Source organism: Siniperca chuatsi, linkage group LG11, assembly GCF_020085105.1.
Source record: "Siniperca chuatsi isolate FFG_IHB_CAS linkage group LG11, ASM2008510v1, whole genome shotgun sequence".
NCBI classification, from domain to species: Eukaryota; Metazoa; Chordata; class Actinopteri; order Centrarchiformes; family Sinipercidae; genus Siniperca; species Siniperca chuatsi.
In genome coordinates, this window is record NC_058052.1 from 20506609 (window position 1) to 20526248 (window position 19640).

The 19640-nt window shown below is 39.9% G+C and overlaps 1 protein-coding gene across 5 annotated transcripts; it reads right to left on the reverse strand.

Moving 5' to 3' along the window:
* Positions 1 to 2146: 2146 nt before the first annotated feature.
* On the reverse strand, positions 2147 to 15151 carry LOC122884768 (sulfotransferase family cytosolic 1B member 1-like). Of its 5 annotated transcripts, XM_044215090.1 has the most exons (5): positions 14943 to 15143; positions 14346 to 14433; positions 9504 to 9571; positions 8798 to 8972; positions 6243 to 8665 (listed from the first exon to the last, which is right to left on the reverse strand). In XM_044215090.1, exons 1-5 carry the CDS (start codon positions 14946 to 14948, stop codon positions 8619 to 8621), a joined length of 384 nt encoding a protein of 127 aa, XP_044071025.1. In that variant the 5' UTR covers positions 14949 to 15143; the 3' UTR covers positions 6243 to 8618. The 5 variants fall into 5 exon arrangements, 2 of the variants coding, with proteins under 2 accessions (XP_044071024.1, XP_044071025.1); XR_006379963.1 differs by lacking the exon at positions 6243 to 8665 and having other exon boundaries at positions 8830 to 9272; positions 15072 to 15151; XR_006379962.1 differs by lacking the exon at positions 6243 to 8665 and adding an exon at positions 9178 to 9272 and having other exon boundaries at positions 8831 to 8972; positions 14346 to 15143.
* Positions 15152 to 19640: the final 4489 nt, after the last annotated feature.

Below are 19640 nucleotides of genomic sequence, written 5' to 3' on the forward strand. Positions count from 1 at the left end.
CATCTGGGCCTGTTCTGCTGAGGCATGGTCTATGATGGAGTGAAGAAGACAAGGCGTTCAAGCGTATAATAGATGTCTAAATCATCTGGCCTCAGCCAGCAGGTCCTCTTGCTCTTTCATGTGATGCTCTGGAAGTATGCAGGAGAAAATATCTGAAAAACATGAAATAAAGGGAGAAGGAGGGAGAAAGAAATGAAAGCAGGTACCTGGGATTTGTGTAACTCTGCAAAGTTTAAATTCCAGCTGGTTAAATAAGGCAGCAACAACTTGGCAACAGTGATAAACTACATGTAACAGTGGTTGGTGGTGGCACAGTGACACTCATCACACCTGTCTGCCACTCTCCAGTCTGCTGCAGGTCTGTCCTGTCCTGTCTAGTCCTGGAGAGCAGTGTTGTACCTGTCAGTGTTGTGCAGATGGGCTCCAGCTCCCCCAGGTACCTGGGCTAAATACCCGTCATTAATCACCACATAAAGCCTCCCCAGCGGGAGATGCCCCAGGTTAGACCACATCAAGAAATAAATTGGCTGAAAAATGGCTCTGGACTAAAACTCCGTCCCTGGAGAGGAGAAGAGAGGAGAAAAGAGGAGAGGAGAGGAGAGAAAGCAGCCTTCTCAAGCCCACTAAGTGATCTGTCAGCGAGCTAAGCGACATCATCATTCACTTGGCCCCTATCGTGTTCCCGTGGTGCTGACAATCTCGGCTGTTTGCTTTCAGATTTGTACACATTCATCTTCTTTATTTGCCAAAGTGGCTATGCTTAGACGGAAGGCTGAGTTTTAACACTTCGAGTGTGGGGAACTTCAGGTCCATCAGGCTTTGAATAAACATTCCTGAAAGATAGGAAGATAACATGAAAGCATCAGGAGAGGAAACACAGATGCAGACGAACGGAGAATAGTAACGGGACAGGAAGTTCCTTCTTTATTTTTAGCTCCAAACTCAGTGCTCAAAATTGGATTCTTTGCTTTTTCAACTTTCTTAATTTTGGGGATCTTTTGACAACACAACATGTTGCAGCTTCAGATACCAACCCCACTAAAATAATTCATATTAATCTTCCTGTGACCCACCTTGAGGTCATGACCCAATCTCAGAACAACATTGCTTTAGGGCCCATGCTGATTTAGGGGCCAGAAAAGCCAAATTGGGATGCTGCCCTCTGTAATACGGGGTCCTATCAGCAGAAGAGAGACCTGTCTTCTTTGAGCAGTTAATCAATCAATCAAAATGTATCCACAGAACATGTTTCATCCATTAAGATGCAATAAAATAATCAATAAAATACTTAAATCAAGAATGTAAAGAATCAAAGATATGTAAAAAATAATAATAATAATAATAAAGATGATAAAAGCACAGATAAGGTCAAGGACATGTTGTAGTCCAGTGGCCCAGACCTGTCCACCTCAGAGTAACATGTCTGTGGCTGTCCAGTCCTATGATTAATGACCACAGGGATTTCCTTGGTCAGCCACTGAACCTCTGCTCTATCGACACAGGTCCGCCTTTCACTGGTGATATTCTGCAGCACCTCAGGGCCTCGCTGAGCCTTCAGTGGAAGACTGCTCTGTACGGATCTCCTCAGACATCCTAAAAACTTAATATGTGATGATGCAGTAAGTATTAGAACTAAACTGTTACCTTTCTGTTGTTGGTTTATCTATGTAAAGTTTAACCGGGTGTTTTATTATGCTTACCTGTCTGTTTTTGTTGTGATGACACTTTAGGACACTTTTAACTGCTAATTCTACTTTCTGCTGATTTAAATCATATCTCTCTGCCAGCGGTGGAAAGTAACATTTAGTCAAGTACTGTACTTAAGTACAGGTTTTAGGTACTTGTACTATACTTCTCATTTTATGTTACTTTATACTTCTACTCCACTACATTTCAGAGGGAAATATTGTACTTTTTATTTATCTTTTACATTTATCTGACAGCTTTAGTTACTAGTTATTTTGCAGATTGTGTTCCAAACACGACATATCAGCTTAGAAAAAACAGAGAAACAAAAAATGTCCCCAAGTACTCAAAACTTTAAGGACTCAATTCCGTAAATAAAACTTTAAGGGATCACATTTTTATTATTTATTTTATTTTCATTTATAAAAAAGTGAAAAACATCTTCCAGTGCAGTGGGAATGTTTAAATATATTTTCAGTGTAAAGAATTTTCTAAAATCAACTTTTTCATAATTCTAGCGCAGCAATCCAACTTATTATCTCTTGTTTCAAGATACAGACACTCTTTTCTTGAACATCTTTTAAACAACTTGATTTGAATTAAAAACAGGTGGAAATATTCTCGCTTCACAGCAAAATAAGGTTTTTAAGACGCTGATATGGACAGAATAGTCTTAATAAGATCTAGGTTTTTGCAGGTTAAATGATGCAACACTTTGATGCAAACACGCAAGTGTTTGGACTTTATAAAATACCTTTTTTGACAGTTGTTGATGATTGGCATGCATGTGCAAATAAACTGAACATTACACAGAAGAACAGCAAAAATCAATGAACAACTAAAAATGTACGTAAATAAAAGCACTACTCCTGGGGTGACTTATCAATATGTTTTAAACATCTCTGCACATCACGTCTTAACACAACACACACTTAAAAGGCATAGCAGAGGACCACAGGCCATTATGTATTTTAAAAAGAGGGGCATGGTGAGCGGCCAGGTTATGCTCCTCTATTCTTCTTATTCTTCCTTCACCAGAGCGGTCGGTGTCAGTAGGCGATGGCAGGACAATGGAGGTGATCTCTCTGATCTCGGTGCTTCTATTGTGGCTCATCATATTATTAATGTTCATCTCTGAGAAAAGCCACGGCCTCTGCCTCACTGTCGTTTTGTCTCTGCTGGACTTTCTCTCTTCTCTCTGTCGCACTTTATCTCCATGCAGCTCTGTCATCTCTCCATGCTGTATTGTCTCTGTCAAATGCACATGCACACACAGAAAACCTATAAAAATAACACAATCCACCAAAGGAAATTGAAGTCATTGTCCCAACATCATTATCAGGGTAATTTCTTGGAAAAAATTCTCTTTTTCCAACCCACATTCATCAGTTGTAGTAATAAGACAATATGCCAGATCTATAGAGTCTTTGGGACACAAGAACTGTGATGCTGCAGAGACATAAAATTATTTTTAAATTCCTTCCCAATTTGCCTTCGCTCCAAACCTGTATTCAGACATTCCCACTCATTCCTGAGGTCTTTGTACTCCTACAATTGTGCAAAAATGGGAACACTTTGAAGGTGTGTTGCCCACTCTCCTTTCAAAACACACAAACTATAGAAGCCAGGGTGAGCTGTCGCTCATTTATCAGTGGTGCCGTGGGCTGCCCATGCCTTGCTGTGCTGTGCTTGGGGTCAGGCTTCCTTCACTGTGGACTCGGAGTAATTATTAACCTACAGGGATTGTCCCGCAGTCATCTGGGACTGCTGAGTGTCAGTCGGCAAAGGTCATGACAAGGCAACACAGTGATGAAGAAGGAGCTAGAGAGTGAAAATAGAGAGAGAGACTGACTGATGAATTAAAATCAAACTGGAAAATTAGACCACGTTCATAACAAGAGGCGCGGATTATGGATTACACACTTAAGTCTGGTTATATTCTATTTTTATTTTTCATTGTCAACAAATCATGAAAACCGTAAAACCAACAATGAACTGATTCTACTAACAAGCAGAAACTGATATAGCTTACTCCTCTGCAGTGCTGTGCAGTAATGCATTACTCAGTAACAGTAATGTGCTTACTTTTTGCAGTAATGAGCAGTATAAGGAATTACAATTCACAGTTAGCCTCTATGAAAAGAGGAGAAATGCAACTCCTGGTAACTTTAAAGTTGTATTATTTACATGTTGTGCCTTCTTAGCTGGCTTGCTAACGTTGGCCAGTGGTGTGTTTACATTCAAGAACCCCACAACTTCATGAGGATGGGACTTCTGGAATGCTGCGTGCAGTCGCTGAGACTAAAGTTAGGGGGATTTGGACCGAAAACAAGGCTGCGTTGGTGGGGGCAGGTTGATTAAAGTACAGATGAGACAATGAAATACGATCCAGGAAGTCCAGTTGGAGTAACAGATCCATGCAGCTTATCAGACACCAAAACACTGCTCGACAGTTTTCAATACTCACAGACGGATTTTACAACTCTGGAAAGTTTTCACGGCGGCAGCTATTTTATCTTTTGCCACAACAGTTGTGAGGTAAACAGTAGAGATACGATGTTCACAGAGTAATCCACCAGGAATGTGTGCTTGCATGCATTTGATTGTCCAGCACAGTGCCTTGCTGGATGATGTTGCATTGCATTACAGCTAAAGTTGAGCCAGATTAAACTTTTTTGCTGGGTGATCCTGCGTTGTTTTGCCGGAGACCCCTGCTTCGGGGACCCCTCTGTTTCAAATGAAATGAATGGGCTGCGTTTTTTCACGCAGGGCTGAAGTCGGTCTGAATGCAGCCTTAAGCTAGTTATTGATGGTCAGTAAATATCTCCAAAACGTAGGCTGGCTGCTTGTTAACATGTCTTCTACGTCTACACCTCTTCAATACAGAAAACGTGTGGATGTGGATGCTGGGTAACGAAAGTAAAGTAACGAGTAGTGTAACTTATTTCTTTTGCTGTTGAGTAATTAGTAAAGTTATTACGTTTTATGTAACATTATTACTTTTTCGAAGAGTAATATGTAATGAGTAATTGATTACATTAACCGTCCTGCTGCCATGAATACTCACTAGAGCATCAAATGTGTATCAATCCTCGGCTGAAAATAGTCCCCAACAAATGCACCATTTACTCCTGTTTGAGTAACTTATGCTGAAATCTACAGTGCCCATTTGTTTTGGACATTATTGAGCCTTTTAAATGAATTATTTGCTACTTGTTTTTAGATTTCATCTCCAATATGAACGAATGGGTTTGGGGCTGAGTGCCTCAGACAGGGAAGGGAAGTCGGAAAGTACTGAGAGACAGACTAACAACCTGTTGATTTTAGTCTTTTCATGGGATTTGTTGACAAACACAAAAATATAGAATATCCTTTGAGCATTAATACAAGCTCAGGTAGCTATTTTTCCTTAGACTAGTTCAAGAGTTGACTTATTAAAGTCTGTGCGTAAATAAAATGCTCAGACTTGACATCAGAATGTGTCTTCCACCTGAAATGATTGGGCAATAATTCAATTAGTCGACTGACAGAAAATTAATCTATTAAACTATTTTGAGAATCATCAAGGTAATTTTTCAGGCCAAACATCGCTCATCAATTGTCAGAATTTGCTGATTTCATTTATTTTATGTGGCAATAAACTGAATATCTTTGGACAAAACAAGAAATATAAATTTGTCGTTGGGCTTTGTAAAATTATAACGAGCATTTTTCACTATTTTCTGACTTTTTACAGACCAACCGGTTAAGAAATTAATTGAGAAAATAATCAGCAGATTAATCGATAATGAAAATAATTATTAATTGCAGCCCTACTGGAAACGTAAACTAAACACCACAGATCTTTTTGTGTTCCAAATGTAATGAATCTTAAAAACTTAACTCCTTAATAACATTTATAGATATTCAGGTTTACTTTACCAAAATATTTTGAAACGTCACTTTTATGGGTTTTATTATGTTACAGCTCTTTCTACCCAAACTAAACATAACCAAAAATGCCTAAATCAATGATATAGCTTCCCCCTACTCACTCAGCTAGACCCCCTGTGTGTGATATAACCTGGGAAAAAGTGCTGTTTTTTTTTTTTTTTAAATCATGGGAAGAGCAGGGTGTGGACGTTCTCTACATAAAACCCACCACCTCAAACTGAAGGTAATTTATACTGCTGCTGTGGCATTGTGGCCTACAGAGCCTTTGTGAGGCAGCGCACAACACATCTTCTAAAGATGTTTGGGTTTTGTGGGGAATAAATTGTGCGGTTCGTCTGCGGTCCAGCTCTATATCATATTCGGCTAGCTTGTCGGTGCCACTGAGGTGGTGAATGGGCCGCCAGAGGCCCAGCCACTAGCGGGTGGTCTGACACAGAAAGGTTAAATATGGTTCAGCCACGGACGCTCTCAAAGGGCCTTGCTGTTAAAAAAGTAAGTTATGTGGGTTATATGTCTTCACGCAGTCAGGAAATTGACAATACTGGTGCAGTGAGGCACAAGGCTGTCCCAGGGCTGAACTTCATGCTTGACCGTACAATTGAAAAAAAGAGTCACAACATCACTTGTTTCCGGTGGATTTATTGACGGCTCATCAAAGCTCCGGCTAGACAAGAGGTGTAAAATCAACACAATGACCATGCCTATATAATGGTTATATTCATCGAACTTCTTTGTACTTAAAAGTATGACGACAAACTTGAACTCTTCAGTGACATGAAAAATGGAAGAAAGCAAAAATGCAGCAGTTACAGAAAATAAATGGTTGAAACATTAACATAGTAAGTGGAGAGACACTGAATCACGGCCCTGAACAAACACTGCTATAGTGATCTATTGCACTACTTGTATGGTTAATTGATCATTTATTTCTGCTTTGTATTAAAGGGTCAGTTCACCCAAATTACAGAAAAGCATATTTTCACACATGGTAATCAACAGTCTTCATAATTTCTTTTTTCCCCCGATCCCCCTTGTCACAAGACAAATCTTTTTCCTTTATCACAATTCTCTTTTCCTCCTACTACTCTAACCCTACAACTAAACTTAATTAAAAATAATAAAACATTTAATTCTACAATGATATTGAAGAAAAGAAGAGCAAACCTCCAAATTACATTCAAGTATGTGACATGTTCAGTTCAAAAAGAGGACCCAAATGCAGGACTGAGGCAGGCAGGTTGAAGAACAAAAGACGAGTTTATTCCTTACTTAAACGGCAACACAACACAACTTGGATGGAATGAATTAAACTCGGATGAGAAGTTCAGGTAAGTAATCCAAAAATAAAAGACCAACACAAAAAATAACAGGAGCCCAACAAAGGTAAAGCCAAACAGAGGTACACAAAAAATACACGACTGACGATAACACGCTGAAATGGTGGGGACAAACGCAGGGAACATGGTACAATGATTACCTGACACAGAACAAAAGAAGAACACTGACTAAATACACTCAGGTAGGGGAGACAACGAGACACAGGTGAAAACAATGAAAGCAATCAAAGACAGGAAGCAAAACTATCAGACACATAAGGGAGGGACAATATTACAAAATAAAACAGGAAATAATAGGACAAAAACCCAAAACCATGGCAGTATGCCAGTTATTGTAGTTGACTGAATCAGTTCAACACCAAGTTTGCTCATGTTGCTTATGTCTTATATCATCATTGGTTTGTGTAATTAATATTTCCACTGTTCCAGTGTTGTTTTTAGGACAGAGTTAAATCGTTCAATTTGTTAGTTATTCTCCATGTTTGTGTTGAGAAGAAATATTTTTCCAAGGAGGACTTTTTCTTTGGTAAAAAGTAGCTCAGCTGAAAAATGGTCTGTCTATTATCCAGATGTGTTGCTTTTGAATTTTTTTAAATGCCAGTTTTCAATGCTCTGAGCACCACAAATGAAAGTCACTTCCATTTTACACAGTTGTGGAGTGGGAGGAGCTATTTGGGCTCCCCTGGTTCTGGAAGTAAAAGTCCCATAAATTTTTCCCATAGACAATGTTGTCAGAAAATGATTCACTGTTCAAGCACTTCTACAGTTTGAATTGTCAGTACATAAGATTAACAACCACTGAACTCACGTGTGCCACTAAAGGCAGGAGAAATCTAAAAATTACGGCGATGAGAAAACTTGACCCAAATTTTGGGTCAATTTTGGATGAACTGAGCAGCAGTAGCGCCATGTTTGGCTCTCAACGGCAATGACGAAGGGTTGTGAATTTGCTAGAGCTCTGAGTGGAGCCTCTGACTGGCTAACAAGTCCTCCACATTAAATGACAAAATAAAATAAGTACTTTTTTAAGGTTTGGGGGCCTTCGTCGTCATGGTTACAATAATAAACACGCATTTAAGGTTGTGGAACAATCGTGGTCATGCTATTAAAAAACAACAATGCTGACTGTCAGTCTGAAACGGGAAATGAACAGCAGTATCCCATGTTAAGGTTTATACGTTAAGTAACATGGAGGATATTGTTGAAAGAAAAAATTGAAATGGGAATACAGAATGGGGGGAAAGTCTGGAATCAGCAGCCCCTTCCAATTCACAACTCTATGGATGTGGCAGCAGAAATCTTTGCAGCAAATGTCTCAAAACCTGGACAAATAAAACCAAAACTATTTGCATGTTTTGTTATTTGGGTGAACCAACCCTAATCACACTGAAATACATAACGGGACGAGGAGACTGTTTGTAAAATGTGAATTTCTGACTGTGATGGAGACCGGTTTCCGCCAGTCCCTGCGCAGAGGTTCAAGTGTGTAGGAAGGATCCCTGAGGGAGTGAATTGCTGCTTTTGAGATCATGGTTGAGGGAGACTGTCTCTGAGTCTGTCTCTCTGTCGCTGAGCTGAATTTAAGAGGAGCTACAGTTTGATCTCCCAGGTGCAGGTCAGAGGCAAGTTTCTCAGCTCCTCCTTGAACACTTTGCCAAAATGTTAATTCTGGGCCACTGTGAAGAAATTCTTCCAGTCACCTGCCACACCTGTTCGGACACAGATAAGGTCAGAGATGTACCAGTCTGTACTGGTCTGCTGCACATTTCTTTCCCACCATCTCTGCCATTTTTTTTTCTGTAGATGTCAAAAATTGAGGAGACATCAGTGTGGAAACAAACCTTTGCGCATGGTTTCCTTCTTATAGCGGTCGGTTTCAACTAAGTCCTTGTAGTTTGCTTTGGGGTCGGACTTCATGTTTTTGAAGGTGGACATCTCCACAACATGATCGATGGCTTCATCTGTCAAATCTTTTCCCAGGAAAGCACAAACCTTCACAACTTCCCCTCTAAGGTCCTGTCAGTCACAGATGTTTATGAATATTTTCATAGAGCACCATTGTGTACAAAACAGAAAAATCAAAAATCTGCAGTGTTTGTTGCCTCATGGCTGTAGTATGGACCCCTTAGTTATCATTGCCACATTACTTAACTTAATTATATATTCTTATTATGGTCAAATGTCCTATTAAACATACAATAGAAAAAAGAAGATTCCCGACCTTAAACATGTTCTCATACTGAACAAAATGGATGTTCAGTTGATCTCGTGCAGCATAATATTCTCTCACATGATCAAACCATGATCCCATGTAAACTGTTTAAGAAATATGTATGTCAGTGCTGAAAATAAATGCAACAGGGGAGAGAGACTTGCTGGTGTTGTATGTGGTTACTGTTTGTTTCATAAAAACTTACAAAAATAAAGTGAGATTCAAACACATATTTTTAAGTAAAAAGTGAAATAACTCTCAAATCTCAAGTATTTGTTGTATCTTACAAAAGAAAAAAACTGGCTCACAAATATATTTTTGAATTTGTGCATCACCTGGTAGATGAAGTTAGAGCACATGGGAGACGAAGTCAGATGAATGAATTGAGCTTCTTTCCATCCCTCTGAATGTACAAATAAACACAAATGAAATCAGGGGATATAAATACATAAACATAGCTGTGAACCAGTTATTCTGTTAGTTCTACAAAGCATAACTAACTGCTTGGTTCTGAAGCTACCATTACCATCCAGGAACTGCTGAAAGAAATCCTCAAAGCTCTGAGGTGTTTCAAGCAAGACCCAACTGTGGGCAAAGTGATAGAGGGACACCAGGATGTCTTTGGGGTTCCTCCAAACATACACAACCTAAAGGAATATGATTTTTTTTTTCAAAAAATCATTGAGGGATGGCCTTCATTTACAACGATGTCGAGTAACAGTTTAAAATATTAAAAGATACAAAATAATAAAATATACCAATAAAAGAACAATAAAAGCAGTTTATTAAAACAAGTTAATAAAAGACACAAGATGCAAAAACAATTCAAGTAAAACAGGTACAAACATAAGCTGAATGGTTCTTGATCATGGATTTAAATTCACCAAGGGGTACCAAAGAATACATTTTTAGGGTGCTTTGTAAAGAGTTCCAGACAGTCGGCGCGCAGAAACTAAAAGCAGATCTTCCAAGTTTGGTACAAACTCGAGGGACTTGCAGAGGAAGCCCATCATTAGGCCATGTGTGATATGGTCGAGAGGACCAAACTAGCATAGAAGAGTTATAAGATGGCAACTACCCAATAAGAGCCAGAGAAGACCACCTAACCTTTCCATACAGGATGCAATGATGAGTGCTATACACATCACCAGTAACAAACCTAAGAGCAGAATGATATACTGCAATCAAGGGCTTAAGAGTAGAGGCATGCCTATAAATCACATCACTACAATCCATAACAGAGAAAAACAGCTTCAACAATCCTTTCCTACAAAACATAGGAAAGTTAGTTCTATTTCTACATAAAAAAACAATGTTAGATGTAATTTGATGACACGATTGTCTATATGATATTTGAAGTTGAGTTTGTCGTTTATCCAAATACCAAGGTGTTTATTTTCTGTAACTGTCTCAATGTTGGATCCTTGTACAGTGGAAGTACAAGTGTTTTTGCTACCATTATCTTATGCTCTAGAGAACAACACAAACTTAGTTTTATGAGCATTCAGGACAAGTTTACGATCCTTAAGCACAGACTGGAGAACATTAAAGGAATATTGCAAAGAGGTCCACAAAGATGGCAGCACAATTTTTTTTCACATCCAAGGCATTGACAATATCATTCACAACCAAAGTGATGGCAGAAACAGTGCTGTGCATGGACCTGAACCCAGACTGATGTGGGCTCAGAACAGAGTTAATGGTGTGAATGTTTTTAAGTTGACTGACTGACTGACTAGAATTTTTGCTAAACAAGGCAATTTGGATTTTGGTCTATAATTATTCAGATCACTCTTATCTCCACCCTTATGCAACGGGATGACAACACCAGTAGACATAGAAAGGTTAAAAATGTGAGTTAATTGCTCATCAATTAGTGTAAATGATCTTTAGCAGTTGATTTCGGTGTTCAGCTCAAAAGACATGGGCTTCTTCTTGGCCTTCACTCCAAGGGGCAACATGTCCGGTGGGAGGTGTGTGCCAAACATCCGAGGGTCTGGCCTGTCTCGGAAAGGGTTGTCAGCAGTTCTCTCCTCCTGCCAAGGAACTCGTACCCTATTGGTAGCATCTTCTGCCCCGTCAGGATGTGCAGCATCCATGATCTTGAGTAGGACCATACAGAAAAACCCAAATGCTCCCAGGTAACACTTACCTAAGCGCCTGTTTCCCGGTATTTAGCCTACACTCCTTGATATAAATGGGGTGGACAAAATAATAAAAACACCTGTGTGCCACCAAAGTGATAAAGTTGAATCAGCACCTCTCTAAAACAGCTTCAACCCGAACATTATAAGTTACCTTCATGACGGTAGAGTTTATTGTATTCGACTGCATTAGGTTTACTGAAGCTAGGTGTACCAAATAAACTGGCAACTGAGTGTAAATGATATATAATTGTAATTAAAATTGGTTGATAAACAGTGAACTAATCCTTTAATTGGGGCTCTATGGTGAAAACGTGCTTGAAAATGCTTGACGGCCCTGCACACTCATGATAAACCAACACAGGTGTTTTTACTTATGTAAATGCTTTATTTTATGTGACCCAGTGATACTCAATACACAAGCCCCAGAATAAACAGGAGCCAGAGACACATATACCAAGATTTTATTGACAATGCATGAAATAAAAGACTTGTCTCCATTCAACTAGGTGGCAGCAAGGGAGTTTTAAAAGAAGGCCTAAATGCAGGCCATAATAAAGCAGGGATGGGGTAAATTGGACAGTTAATACATAAATCAAATCAATAAACAAGAAATGAACAAGCAAATAAAATAAACAATGTGGGGCTAGACTGCACTATCAGGGAGGTTAATGTAGAGTTATGCATAAAAAGAGGAAATCTTCATAAAATATGTAGGCAAATTATGAATAAACCACCAATACACATGAACCTAAGGGTGCTCCGATCAGGATTTTTGGGGCCGATCACTGATAACCGATCACCAATATGGATCATGGGATCTATTTGAAGATTTATTGTGTAGCTTTATTTATTTATTTTACACTCTTTAACACTGTATATAAAGTATTAAAATTAAGAAATTAGAAAGTACCATGAATTGACAACTGTCTATTTATTGACAGGCAACATGTGCAACATATTCCACTGTCTCTCTTAGAGACACAACTTATTGGGAACAGCAGATATACAGTGTTTCACACATAACTGTAACTGTGGCAGGGATGGGAGAGGAGCGGGTACATTTCTATTTCTAGTAGGTTATTTCTTATTTCAGCATTTTAATTCTACTTAATTCTCCACCTTATTTTAGTGTTTACTCACAAACTACTTTAATCTGCTCACCTTGCTTTTCCCTTCAGTTCTCTTTTCTCCACACACACACGCACACACACCTCTGTCTCATTAATGCACACACACCGGCTCTTTCTGTTTCTCTCACGAGAATTTCATCTAATTGGCTCTTCTGTTTGGCCTAGAGACAAACCAATCAAACTATAATGAATATCGTATGATAACTGTCAGAGAATCGAAGCACCCTTACATGAACCAAATCAAAACTGTTCTACAACACTCAAATTTACCTACTCACAGCAAGCTAAGGTGATTCAAACATCACAATAAAGCACACATGCAAGATGGCTACTCAACCACTCTGCCCCCCTTTAACACAGCAGAAAGCCCCACAAGAAAAATAAAACAGAAAATGGCCCATTCATTTGATTAGTTAAAGGCACACTGAGATCTAAAAAGTCTGGTAAAAACTGTGGCTGGCTCCTCTAGCGGTGTCTTTGTTTGAAAACTTGCTAGACTGGAACACAGACATGCAGGTGACTGGAATGTTGTTTCTTGGCTGATGTGCCTAAGCAATCACTAAATGTTTTAGTCCCTCCTCAAACATGACGAATCAAATCAAACGCCAAACAGAGGCTGGCCTCACCTGCTCTCTCAGGTGTGTCTCAGTGCAGGAAGAAAGGCACAGGTGAGCTTCCAGCCCCATTTTATAGACTCTGTCCCTTGCCTGGGTCCTGGTGCTAGACTTCCTGTTACCTTCCCTTCCACTTTATAAATATGTTATATAACAGTTTTGGAAGGCGCTGACAAAAGATGGATAGATAGGAGCATCACAACACGCTTATATGTGTCGTTCTGGGGGGCAACTACCAACGATGTATTTTGTCATTTAATTTAGATGAGTTGTTGCAATTTTTTCACTTTTCCTGTGTGAACATGCTACATGCTCAAAACCTGCTTATAATTTACATGTAGTATGCAACTGGGACACAGTTTGGCGACCTCAGCAGACTCCCACCATAGCTCCACCCAACGTCAACCTGATTAGGAGGTGTAATTAGTCAGTAAGGGTAAAAAAAAACACCTATTTGAGTGTGCATGGTTAGCCTGACCTTAACTTTCAGTTTAAAAAAAGTATAGTTGCATGTTGTAGTCCATTTAATGCAAATTATACTTTATCCAAGGGAGTAATTTCCACTGAGGTCAGGAGGGAATGTCCTCCTCACTTTTTTTGAGAGACTCACTAAAATCTCTCTTCTGACAGTTCAGCTGCATTTATTCATTTATTACGTTTATGTTTATAGAATTTATTATGCTCTAAGCAATAAGCTTTATGCGCAGCAGTGACCCTTTGGCCAGGTTATGGCCCGGGCATCGTCTCTCAGGCTGCATACAAGCTGCCGTAATCTTCTAATTGGTGGATGTTGTTGGTGCTGTACGGCAGCCTGACGGGAAGACCTGCAGACTCTACTCAGGGCTGAAAAAAGTACTGCCACTGCATATATCATTGAATAGATTGTGATTTACAGTTAATATTCACTAGAATTGAGTCAATCAAAGATAAGGCAGTAAAAGCCAATACTTTTTGTAGTAAATATGTAAATACAAAATGATCTACCATTGAAACTAAATGTGACTTTAAGTAGGGATAGTGGATTAACAATACATACATTTTCATAGAATTCTAACAAGTTTATTCGCTATATATAAATACTTTGCTAGATATAAATGTATATACTTTACATTACTGATGACCATTTTTCAAACATGCATGTTATATAGTGTTGTAGATGTGTTTTTCGCGCCTTCTGGGGAGCAACTGTTTTTTTATTTATTCATGCTTGATATTTATGTTTGTAATCAGTGATAAAGAAGTAAGTGCCGATCTTATCTTAACTAAAATTATTGCATGCAACTGACCTGACTTCAGGTATGTGATGAGGAAGATATCAGTAGGACGTATCTCAACATGTTGGAGAGCATCAAGGTCCTTGGGTCGCAATGTGTCCTTGACCAGAAAGTTTCATTCATGAAAGTATTCTTAGTTTCATCACTTAATTTGATCTGCTTTAATATCAAAGTAAAACATGCTAGATGTGTTGATTATGAATGTTATAACCTGCCAAATGATTTCAGGTCTGATGTGTGTTGTGTTCATAGCTCATACATTTAATTGCTGTACCTTCATCATAATTTTAAGATTAGTGGCGAGTAGCCAACAATGCACCGACCGGTTCCGGTTGAGAATCACTGTGATAAATGATGTGCAATAAGTGTGAAAATCTATATTTACAGTGACAGATTTTGAATGTATCTGAATGCATTCAAGGCAGCTTTTTAGCTCAATTTAGGATTACGAAATGATACATGTAAACAAAAATGTTTTGTTAATCTATAGAAAATATAAGTTTTATTTTAAAACAACATAAAAAAGTTGAGAGAAATTAGAGAAGACAACCTGGAATTTTGCATTTACTGTTAAAGATTCTGCTGAAAGTATGAGCACTTGATACACACCCTCATGGTTTTCCTTCGCTTTGTATTTTACAGTAATCTTTAATCTGGTTGCTCTCCTCACCTGGAGCCTAGAATAAAATAAGAATAAAGTTTAAGTTAAGTTTAAGTTTAAAATATTTTCCTACTTACACCTTCACAGCAGGTGAACACGTCAAGAGATGCACTTGAAGGAATGCACTGCTGCTTTCCTCTGTAGCTGTATATGGCTGACAGTCTATATACTGATCAGTGATAAGACTGACATACAGTTTTATCATTGACATACAGCAGTGGGTGGCACTTACATGATGACTGGGCAACTCAGGAGAAACACTCAGTTCAGTTGCTGTGGGCATTTATGTTATAATAACTTGAGCAAGACTGAACATGATGATGAATGTACAGAACCTGTCAAGATTACATCAACCCAGGTTTCATGATGTAAATTACTCACTGAACCAGAGTTTGGATATTCTGTTTGTGCATATGCTTGACTGATGCACTTCAGGGTTTTTATTTGTGCACATATACATGACAAATACTTAACACAGGGAAAGTATTGTGATGAAAAAGATAATTACTCTTTGTTATGTGGCCTTGTGTAGCCTCTGACTAAAATTGAAACACAGTTAATAGGTCTATATAGGTGGTTTTCCACAGCTTAACAGTTTTTGCACCATCATATGCTAGCATATGACAGCTAGCCTTAGTTAGAAAACTTGGTAGGCGGGTGTGAGAGCCGAGGAAGACCATTTGTGTTCAAAATGTTATGTTTATGTAAAATAAAAGTCAGTCAGTCGGTCCAGATTGAAATATCTCAATAATTATTGGATGGATTGCCATGAAATTTGCTACAGACATTTATGGTCCACAGATCATGAATCAAATGACTTTGGTGATACCCTTGACTTTTCCTCATGGCACCACTATGGGGTTCACATTTGTGGTTTTGAGTGAAATGTGTCAACAACTACTGGATGGATTGTCATGAAATTCATGGTCCCCTCAGGATGAATAACCTTGGTGACCCCTCAATATTTCATCCATCATCAGATCAAAGTTTTAATTTGTCTAGTGCTTTGGTTTACGACCAAATACTTGCAATGCTAATGACATTCCCTTCAGACTCAACTGTACTTTGTGTAAAGTGCTAATTAGCAAATGTTAGCATGCCAACATGCTAAACTATGATGGGGAACATGGTAAACATTATAACTCCTAACAGCAGCATGTTAGCCCGCCCTGCTGAACTGCCAACTCCATCAAATGCAAAGCGCTCAACCTCACCACCACAGACTGTCTGTAGCTAATAAATAGCTGTAGCTTCGGTAGTGGGCCAATCACACGTCGCTTTAAATCGAAGAACACTTAGAGTGATTCCCTGCGAGAAAAACCATACAAATAGTAATTGTTTTTCTAGATCTAGGTACAAAAAAGGTCAAATGCAGGTATCGTTTAACAGGAGACGATTCGATTCTTGATACTCAGTTATTTTGGTCGATCGAGTACCGATACCCAGCCCTAGTAACAAGAGAAATTGTGTAAATGGGTGTGTTTGGCTCAAATACAGCAAAGTAAAAGACGATGTGTTTTGATATTTTTCACAGGGATGGGAGTGGGAAGTGGAAAGAGGGTGTGTGGTGGGGTGGTCCCAGAAGCAGTGAACAGGATGGGAAGGAGCTTCAAAGTGCGAGGAAGAGGTCCCTGGCCCCCCACTGCAGCCTTGTTCACATGAGAATCAATCTGGTGCCAGTGTTTGATGTGAACCACAAATAAAAGAAACAAAACAAAGAATGACAGCGGGGAGATATGGAAAGATGGGGCACAAACAGACAAGGAGATTAATGGGTAAGGCGGGGAGAAATGTAAAGGTATGAAGAAGTGCAAGAGGGCCACATTTACCAAAGAAGGGCAGGGATACGGTATCTGAACAAGACGGGACAAGCAAGTGTACATCTGTAGGAGGCGGGAAGATACTAAAAACACAACATTCTAAGAAAACACATTAGGGAAGATGCTAAAAACAACAAACCAAATGATTGACAGAGACATGTAAGTAGGAGGACAAAGTGAAAGACAGAAACAGTCTCTCAGTCAGACAGACACGATCCATCAGTCAGTCAGACATCGAAGGGCAAAAGAAGGTTCAAAGCCAGCGTGGTGGACACTAGTGCCTCGCACAGTCTCCCCATGACGCCAGGAACTTGCATTAGCATCACAATGCAAACTGCATTATCAGCATCGCCATCACTATTATCATGAAAAATGAAAATCATATTGAGTTCGGAGCAAAGCCTTCAGCTGGACAGCTTTCGATAAAGGATTCACCCCTCAGGAATGTGGAGGTTATCTCTCTGCGTCTCTGGAAGAGTTATAAATTCACAGAAAACACTCAAAAATGTTTGCATACTAACACTCCAATGATAACATACTGTGTCAAAGGTAGAAGTGGTCAAAATTAACATAAGAGCACAAAAATAAAAAAGAAACCGCCTTTTTAAACCTGAGTCCCACATGATCGGAGCCGAGCACTCCCCCCTTGCTTGTCCATCAGTCGGTCGTCATGCTCCTCATGGAACAGTGTAGGAATGTTGTTTTATTTGTACTAAGTTGAACAGAAAAGTCAGAGCTCTGTTATCACAGGCTGCACGGGGACAATGAGAGGCGGAGAGAGCAGCTTTTGGGTCTTTTCTTGTTTTTATTTCAGTTGAAACAGGCTCTGACATTGTTGTTCTTTCTGCTAATTAAGCTGTTAGAGAGAGGGGCTGGTCTGACAGGGCCCTGCTTGGCGGGGAGGCAAAGAGTCAATGGGCCGAAGCTGAACAGGAGACATTTATGGGCTGCCTTAAGCCATTGTTTCCACCCACCGAGGATCTTTTCAGGCCAGCCGCCTCTGTCTCGGTGACCTGTACAATGAGAAGAATGCCACTCCGAGAGCCCTGAGCCGGCCACAAAGAGCAGCCCCGCAGAATGAGGATTTCACGGCACTGGGTCGAATCCGGACGCTGCCAAGATTCCACGGATAGTTTTCACTTCTTCTCATCATCAGACACTCTGATGATCACACTGTGTGTTTATCTTACAAAGGTGGAAAAATATTTTGGATGTAGATGTTTTGAATATATCCAATGACACAGGTAAGTTTAACAAGACAAATGAACAAAATGGCTGGTGCAAAAGCTAATTCAAAGCCCAGTTAATAAATGCATTCCATAATAATGACACTGATGATATTTTTCTGACAAATTTTCCTGTTAAAAAAACATTCATGGTGGGTTACTAAGAAGCGGGAAAAGTTTCTTTCCCATCAAAGTATTTTTTCTCAGGATTATAAAAGTATACATTTCCAATTAATATGCTCAAAAATCAGATTGGGGCTTTAATCAACTCTTAGAAAATGGTCTCTCTAAGTTTGTCCAGCAGCAGTTGTTTGAGCCACCTGTTCCTGTTACAGAAGCTGTCGCCCAACCTTGCAGATTAAACAGGTGAGATTAAGGCAAAGCTCTGGGCAGCTTGCAAAACATCCCCTAACACAGGCTACAAACACCCCCTCTGTGAGTGTGTACGTCTGTGTTTGTGTGTGCGTGCATGCTCTAGTCCATTTGATGGTCATCCAAGCGTCTCTGTGTGTTTACTTGGACTGCAAGGCAGATCCTTCCTCTCTTGCCGAGTCACACAGCTCTGTCGCTGGCCTGAAGATGAATTTGTGATCTGCTTAGTTGTCGCAGAAAACTTTCTTTTTTTCAAATTATGGTTTTCTAGTGACTTAAAACAAACCATTTCTGTGTCAACACCACCTGCTTATCTCTTATCAGTGTGCCAGTTTCTGCTCCTTTAGCAACTGCCATGTGTTGTCATAATGTAACTCCATTTACCACAAAGTGTTGAATGGCACTTTCAGACGAGCCAGCACCTCGCACAACAAAGCGGCCCAATTATAGAGCCATTTATGTGTTTGTCAGGGGCTTCAAATGGGCACTGGTTTCTCGGGGTAGCCATATTGGCGAGGTCAGGCACAGCATCTGAAAAGGCAGCTTTATTACAGAACAACCCATCCCTCTCTTAGATGAACACCCAAGAAGAAAAAATGATAAAAAAGGGAAGAAATAAAAAATGACAACTTTGTTCTTTATAACAGTTTGGCTGAGCCTGCCTGTCTTGCTGCTCTGTGGAGCGCAGCAGCATGTGTTTCAGGGATTGTTCTGGAAGGGGGAGTGCAGAAACAGCAGGGAGCAGAAGACAAACAGGCAATTCGTGACTCATTAAACACGGCGACGGTGGCCAGCGCAGTGGAGGGGTGTGAGGACCCGCGTTCCAACCGGGCGATAAACCCCCCCTGTACCAGCTGGAGCAGGCATCTGTCAGCCGCACGCCGCACCACGCCACGCCACCGATTATCAGCAACAAGCCATATCTGAGTGGCCGGCCACAGCCATTTTCAAACACCCTACACTTACATAACAGCCCTGATTGGCTCACATTGAACCTGCAGGTCCACTGACAGGCTTCACGTTGGAAAGTTGTTGCAGGCCGAGCCGTGGAGGGAGGCAACGCTAGTCTCTCTCTCTGCTATACCAGAGGTCAACTCATGTTATTTTATCATTTTGTTATGAGCAGCAGGTTGGCAGTTTGGTTTGGAAGCCCGTCTGCTAACTGTGGCCCATAACACCAAAGCTAAGAAAGGACACCAAACCCAGATTAACAACCTGCTCCCAGGGC